Source organism: Pinus tabuliformis, chromosome 1_2, assembly GCF_031772625.1.
Source record: "Pinus tabuliformis cultivar Carrire ecotype Pingquan chromosome 1_2, CPIR1, whole genome shotgun sequence".
Classification (NCBI taxonomy): Eukaryota; Viridiplantae; Streptophyta; class Pinopsida; order Pinales; family Pinaceae; genus Pinus; species Pinus tabuliformis.
Window position 1 is genome coordinate 554,653,688 of NC_142298.1, and position 8,351 is coordinate 554,662,038.

General features: G+C 41.4%; 1 protein-coding gene across 1 annotated transcript; it reads right to left on the reverse strand.

Moving 5' to 3' along the window:
• LOC149206793 (F-box/FBD/LRR-repeat protein At1g13570-like) lies at positions 1-1,152 on the reverse strand. Its single transcript, XM_089397800.1, has one exon. The coding sequence runs from the start codon at positions 1,150-1,152 to the stop codon at positions 1-3; it is 1,152 nt and encodes a 383-aa protein (XP_089253926.1).
• Between the last annotated feature and the right edge of the window lie 7,199 nt (positions 1,153-8,351).

Consider the following 8,351-nt stretch of genomic DNA (forward strand, 5'->3'; position numbering starts at 1 on the left):
TCATTCTCCTTCTTTGCATCTCTCACAGTTGCCCTCATATTTTTCTGCTATAATTACACTGGAGTCAGAAAATCTTTTCAAACCCAGAAGTTGTTTCAGGAAGCTCAGCTCGTGGATGTATTGGGAGCATCTTGATAGTGTAACTGTCATTGTTTGCAATGAAGGAGTACTTCTGAAAAGGCAACCCAGCAGATCAATTTCTTCCTTATCAAAAGTTGAAACCTTTACATGAACCTTCTTCAAAAATTTCAGGGAAAGGTTTAAGCTGGATACTTCCATGCTTTTTGCTTTGGTCTGCCATCCAAATTTTGCATGAAAAATCTCTCTACAAGATAACAATATCATGGTAATATTAAAGCTAAAAGCATTAGGATGACTAACCTTGAACCAGTCACTTTCTATTGAGAGATCTTCAAGATTGAAAAACCTGCCAAAAGCTTCAATTGAGAGCACCTGTGCACAAAAATGAAGAGTAATTTCTCCAGGCCCATTGAATCCATGAAGGTCACGCACTTCCCTACGGTACCCATGAAGGGTAACTTTTCTCAACATGTTTGTAGTAGAAAACCCTGTAATTACATTAACCTCTGTAGTGGATAAATGCAGAAACCCACAAGAACTAACCTCCAACCTTGACATACTTGGACAATCATCTACTATGAAATTCACTAGTTGGGGGAAATTCATTATTAGTTGTGGGCAGTCAAGTCCATTTAAATCTAAATACTTGAGATTCAGAGCAGAAATTTTCAAACTGTTCAGCGCTCGACAACGGTGGATTGTCAAGTTTTCAAGAAGATGGCATTGTGCTACGAGCTGCTCAATTATATCATCATTTGCATAAATATATGATAGAAAATAGGTTACAAGGAAACTGAATCCACTAAAATAAGGAGGCAGCTTTGTTAACGTGAACCAGTGCAGCTTCAAAAATGTGAGGCAGTTGCAAGAAAATAAGTATTTTGGAACATCCAACAACATGCCATTTCCCAGAGTGATTTGTTTCACTCTTTTCAAATATGCAGAATGGACCCATTTCTGAAAGGGAAGCGCCGAGTTGAAGAGGGAAGCGCCGAGTCGAAGAGGGAAGCGAGTGAGCAGTGCCGGTGACCATTTCCTCAATTCGAATTGGAACCGGCAATAATACTCCATGGCTGCAATTCCCGCTCGTCCCAGATTTGTCAGGGGATGTCAGGCCCTCCAGCTGCGATCGGATTTTTTGTCAGGGAATGGCAGGGAATGTCAGGATTGCCAGGGAGGGTGGCAGAGAAGCAGGGTGGCGGAGCTAGGGGAGGGTGGCGGAGGGCGGAGGGATTGCCGGTGGCCGAAGCCGGACGATTTTCCGGCCAGTGACGGAAAACGAGCCATTCTACAGCCTAGGTAGACTACTCCCAACGAGATATATCTAAATGCCTTAGGTTTTTAAGTTCTCTAAGTTCCTAAAAATGAATGGGAAATGATTATGGAAATCCGGAAAAAGATGTCATGGCACATTGGTGGGAGCTAGAGATATTTCTACAGAAACTCATATAATTTTCAACATCAAACGGTTGGCGACTGCTCAATGCACTTGAAGATGCGGCTTCGCTTGCATTAATATTCAACTCCTACAACTCACGAGGAAGCTGCAATATACATTATTTGTTAATGACTGGCTACTGGAATCTAAAGTAGAACAAAATACTACTTGATATCTAAGTTAATTACCTCCTCACAACAGAGGAACATCAATCCATTTTTCCGCTGAAAACACAGAACCAAAATCAATGGTAACCACTTTCAGTGATCTCAACGTTCCCACTAATTCAAGAAATATGTTCTCAGGGAGAGTGTCTGTGAAAGACCACCCCGATTCCAATGATAAGCCAATCAAATTATAACTGCGACCTCCATTTTGAGTTCTGTAATTGATGAGGAAAGCTCTTGAAATCTCATTCCATTGACTTTCAGGTCTTAAGCAAACCGACAACCATAAACAAAATCAAACCACCTTTGAGAGAGGGAACCTGGAAAATCTTAGATCGAGTGTAGAGTTGCGAGGGGGAGTTGGTGAATGTTGTACCTGCAACCACATCAAAACCCAATTTTAGTGTCATGTTCCACGAGGAGGATAAGCCCTGGAGAAAAGTTAGGGTATGAATAAATTATAAATTTTACCTGAGAAATTGTTGCCGCTCTCTGCCATCTTATCCCTTGTCATTCAGTGTAGGGTTATTACCAAAATTGATCTGAACCCTAAAAAACATTTAATTCCAAAATGAGGGATCTTACCTTGCTATGGTCAGGTTTTGCAAGCGTAGACGTCTTGCACAACTGGAGTGAAGAAGCCAACCAGACTGAAAACAAAGTAAACATGTGAATAATGTCAAAGGGGTGGTCATTGTAGGGAACATAATGACGAAGTACAGTGAACCAATGTAAGAATAGTGTTACTTGACAGGTAAGCCGACTAAGGAGTGTTGCCAAAGAGGGTTTTTATTCTGTTGGTTGCAGGTTGCAGAGACCCGATGTGCAGAGAGGCTGGGTTGAAATGAAATGGTAAGGCGCGCTTCCCCTGCGCCATCGCTTTCCAAGATGAAGTTTCTAATGGCGTGGAGGGATGTAGAGGAGGTGTTCGCGTTGTGAACCCTTTCGAGATCAGTGTGATGACCCCGGAAAAATGTAGATATTTAAATTTTACTGTGGTAAAAGACGGAATTAAGAATAACATTGGAAGACTGTTTTAAAACTTTAATAGTATTCCTTTTTATTTTTATTTTTATATGTGCATTAAAATATATTAAGAAAGAAATACTTATGGTAATGCTGGTGACTTCCGAGAGGGAGTTGGAAAAGAAAATCAGTTATTGAAACTGCACTCAACTACCTTCCCTAACTGGAAAGGCTTCAAGGGAAAAGGGAAGGGGGGGTGGCAAAAATCTGCGCTGTAGGGACAGGCAGAAAAAGGGAAAGAAAGAAAAGATAAAAAAGACTAAGTCTGGTAAGGACAAGATAGTCAAGCACTGAGTGCAATCTTGCTGAGGATAGTGATCCGGCAAGAGAAAGCTAGGGGGGAGACTCTGGTCTTGAAGGACGAGTCTCACGGTTGGGCGGATAAACAGAGAATGCATAGGTATTGCAGGTGATCCACTGAGGGATTCAATTGCCGGCAACGACCATGTAAGTAAGAAAATCCCTTGGACATATGCAAATTTATCTATTTTGTTTGTTTTCTTGGAAGGAGATATATTCAATACTTTATATATTGCTGTATTGAAAATGACTGAGAGTAATGGATATCTGAACATAGAGACTGTGTTCTTTTACCCCTGTAAAGGGCAAAGGAAAAAGGAACCGGTGCGGGGTGGAAATATTTTAAGCAAGGGGATTCAGGCGCAGAGATTAGGTACTGAGGTTAACCTCACCAAATCACTGAGCAGAGAACAACCCTGAGCTGCAAAAGTTTTCAGTCTCACTGTAATCAGACGGGGACAAAACTGTAAAACTAGTAGTAATAAGGGTTACCTGTAAAACTGTTCCCTGAATATTCTACCCTAGTAGAAAACCCTTGTCAGAACAAAGAAATTACATGTATAAACGCAGTGGAATGGAATAACAATAGCTCTAAGCCTAGTATGGAAAAAACGATGGCAAAACTCCTGAGATTGTAATGAGTTCTGGATACAAGTAAGGTAAAGGAAGGAACAAGACAGACTATAGCAGCATGCTAAGAGAACCGAGATAGATCTGTTAAACTGGAACTAAAAAAATATAAACCCTTCAAGCCGAGTAAATTTCTATGGTACAAAACCTTCTTTCAATAATACTGTAAACAAAGTATACATTAACATTTAGCAAATATCAGAAGTGAGATAGCATATTCCAGCAATCCACAATCTCACAGGAAAACAGAGCTATAAATCGAGCTATTTAGCAGAGAATTAATCTTTGAAAAACAGAGCTATAAATCGAGCTATTTAGCAGTGAACTAATCTTTGACTGCTTGTTATGAGCGAAATTAACAGTCGAATCACTTATACAAAGCAATGCATAAAGTCAAATCATGACCGAAACTGCTATTTATCAATCATGTGAATTTATCCATAAATCTTCCTTATCGAAACCACGAGGGTTTCGCCAAAACAAATATACATGAACCTATATCATTAAAAAAGACTGCGCAACCAGATTAGCGAAAAGTGAGTGACTGATAAGAATATACACAATATCTGGGTCGATAGTACCCGAAAACAACCTTCATAGGTAACATTCCAATCATAGGAATAAAAGATAGAGCTCTAATGTTAATGAAATAGCAAAGGTCGCAAGGCTACAAACATTTTGATTATAAGAAGTAAATAAAAGTCTGGGTCCGAACATTGTAAACCAACAGGAACGTGCTTCGAGTTATATCCATACACATATTCTAAATATCAGGTCAGATTTACAACTATTTAGATTAGCCGATTACACGCCTTTATAGATTAAACAATTTTCTCAATCCCGGAACTTGAAATGTTAGGGTTCCACCTAGAACCCATATATTTGCAATCAGAAAAGTCGTAGAGCAAGTAAGATGTGAGCCTCCCGTCGCCATCTGTGACCAACAATGGGAAGGGTAAGGTAATGAATTGGTGGGCTATGTCCAGGGTACGAGGGAGACCCTCTGCTGTCAGGCATAAAACGAAAACCACTAACCCTGAACTATTACTTTAAGAATGATTAAAAGAGAAGAAACACACCTGTTAGGAAGCCGGATAACCCGAAAGATTTGAAGGAGACCCTCCTCTTCCTGTAGCGAACTCGGAAGGCTGGGCAGCCCGCACCCCATGAAACAATAAACCAGCATGATAACCATTAGCCCTGTTCCAACTCAGGAAAAATCTTTAAAACATAGACAGAAGTCGAAAATGATAAAACTTAAAAAAAACATATGGATAGCCGATGTAACCATACCAGGAATTCATCGATGGGATGCATAGAATGCCTCAGGGTGGTCGCTCGGCGGTATGGAGAGGTCGCTCGGCGGTATGAGAACTCAAGTCGATCCCCTGGCAGCTACGAGGTGGAGCGAATGGAAGCAGGGTCACCAAGCCTTGCGGAAATCTCGAAGAACTGAATAGAAACTGTGTTATAGAGTTAATCTGCGAGGGTAACGCCAGGGGCAGCACAACCCTTGGATTTGCACCATATCATCCTGACCGTCGAATGAGGTGGCAAAACCAAAGGCACAAACCCCAGTACACATGGGACCTCACCCCCTTCACGTGAACAGGCCGGCGTAAATAAATGCCATGGCCAGGTGTTAAACGCTGGTAATGCCAGCAGTCCCTCTGACCAGTGCCCGCATCAGTTTGCTATTTTCGGCAACGGAAAAGGTGAAGATGCATTAACCAAAGTTTCATATCTAGTGGACCTTAGTTCAGAAAGTTAAATTGAAGTGATATTTCGTACAGAGTTAATGTTAATCCATGGTAATGTAAATATAATTTTTTTTTTTTTTTATCCCGGGGTATGTGACAAATTGGTATCAGAGCAAAGGTTTCCATACTGTGACCTCTAGGACAAGTCTGAACACGTTAAACATGTGGTAGTAAACACAACAATTTTTTTTTATGCAGTCACCAAATATTATGTACAATAAAAACAACTAATAATGCCAATTACTCTCCTGATTTCATTTTAGGCCAAGGCAAAGAAAAAAAGAGCAACAGCGAGACACTAGACAGTGACAGTAAGAATGCAGAGAGCTAGCAGTGCTTCGCACAGATCGATAGCAGGCCAGGAACCTGCAATAATTCCTAGGAACAACCCAGAGATGTGGGTACAGCTTGGCGAGGAGACGCGTAGCACGAACCTTGCCATATTAGAGACGGTCTAGGAACTAAAAAATGAGATGGCCCAATTGCGAGAGGATAATGCACGATTGACGGTGGAGCAAGAAAGAATTTTAAAGAGTTTGTCTGATAGGCAGAACCCACCACTAGCCAACCCCAGCGCGGAACAACAGAGGATGACAGAAGAGCAAAATTATCAAACAGAGCCTGAAAAATCAGAAGAGGGAGAGGATCATTCTGATAATGCATCCGAACAACAGACCTCAAAATGTCAAAGGGTGGAATTACAGGGAGAATTTTGGAAAATTAAACCCCCACACTTTGATGGGGAACAGGAGGAAGCGGCTGAAGCATGGCTAATTAACATGAACAAATATTTTCAGCTGTATGAATATGACCATAACCTGAAGGCACGACTGGCCATCTTTCAGTTACAAGGGAAAGTGACCCTGTGGTGGGAAGAGGTTAAGATCGTCAAGGGGGTAAGTGAACGAACCATAACGTGGGAAAAGTTTCAGAAGTACTTCAAAGAAAGATATCTGACCGAGTGCTTCTATGATGAAAAGGCAAGGGAATTCCACGATTTGCGGTTAGGACAACAGACTATGGACGAGTTTATTAATCGTTTTACCTCCCTGCTTCGCTATGTGCCCTACATTAAAGAAGAAAAAGCCAAGGTGCAAAGATTTGTTAGTAGTTTACCCATGTATATACGAGAAAGGATTGAGTTTGACAATCCTAGGACGATGGATGAAGCTATCCGCAAAGCCAGAATCTGTTATCAGCAGAACAAACAGAAAGGGGACGCTTCAAATAAAAGATGGAATGAAAAAAGGGGTAGTAAAACAGTAAAGGAAGTCGCAGCAGTGGAGTTAAGGGAGGTAGTAAAGGGCAGAATAACAGAACTGTACAAAGAGGTTCGTTCAGGTCCAAGTCAATCGGTGAATCCAGAATGAGCGAATAGTCTGCCAGGCTGGAGGGCGAAGGAATAACTAGACCCCCAATTCAATGCTGGGGTTGTGGAGGACCACACTACGTCAAAAATTGCCCACAATGGAAGGGAACTGATCAGATATCCCAGATCCATGAGGCATCGACTGTTGGCGATGTGGGACGTAGCGTGCCAAGGATTAACGCAGCCCTGGACGACCGTCAGGCGGAGTACCAGCCAACCATGGTGGAATTTGAAGGTAAAATTTCAGACCTTTCTATAGCTGTTCTAATTGATCCAGGAGCTACTTTAAGTTATATTAGCCCAAAGATAGTAGAACAATGTAAGCTACAGCCTGAAAAATTCAAGAATCCATGGCTGGTACAGCTAGCTACGGGGGCCAAGAGACGAGTGTTGGCAAAAATTAATAACTGCCCCTTAACAATAGCGGGACAGCCAGTAGTGGCAGATCTGAATGTGCTTCCTCTTGGTTCGTATGATGTTCTGATTGGGATGGACTGGCTAGAAAAGCACTGGTCACTAGTAAACTGCAAGACGAAAACCATTTATTACAAAGATGACTTTGGAGAGAAGCAGGAGATGCAAGGGATTAAACGACCAGTGCAGGTCCGGCCAATCACTGCATCTCAGCTAGCTAAGTGTATCAGAAAAGGATGTCAAATTTATGCCATTCAGGTAGGTTATGCAGATTCCAAGGATAAAACAACCACACTGGATAACCTCCCTGTAATACAAGAATTCACGGATGTATTTCCAGAAGAGATACCCGGGCTGCCCCCAAAAAGGGATATAGACTTCACCATTGAATTGACACTAGGGGCAGCACCAGTATCGCGGGCACCTTATAGAATGAGTGTACCTGAGTTGACCGAATTAAAAATGCAACTACAGGAACTGCTAGACAAAAATTATATTTGCCCCAGTGTATCTCCATGGGGAGCCCCGGTGTTATTTGTCAAGAAAAAAGACGGAACTCTTCGAATGTGTATAGATTATCGTCAGCTAAACAAGCTCACGATAAAAAATAAATATCCTTTACCTCGGATCGATGAACTTTTTGATCAAGTCAAGGGTGCAACAATATTCTCTAAGATCGATTTGCGATCAGGTTACCATCAGATCAAGATTAAGGAGGAAGATATTGCTAAAACAACTTTCAAAACACGGTATGGGAACTACGAATTTGTAGTGTTACCTTTCGGGTTGACCAATGCACATGCCACCTTTATGTGTTTAATGAACAGTGTGTTTCATCGACTTTTGGATAAATTTGTGCTCATATTCATCGATGATATTTTGATTTACTCTCGTTCTAAGGAGGAGCACGAGGAGCATATCAGGTTAGTACTACAAATTCTCCTAGAACACCAACTGTATGCTAAGTTCAGCAAATGTGATTTATTCAAAGAGGAGATACAATATTTAGGCCATATAATCACAAAAGAAGGGATTATAGTGGACCCTGAAAAAATAAGGACCATAATGGAATGCCCGTACCAAAGGATGTGGGGGACATCAGGTCTTTTATGGGGTTAGCCAGTTATTATAGAAGATTTGTGGAAGGTTTTTCAAGGGTAGCATAC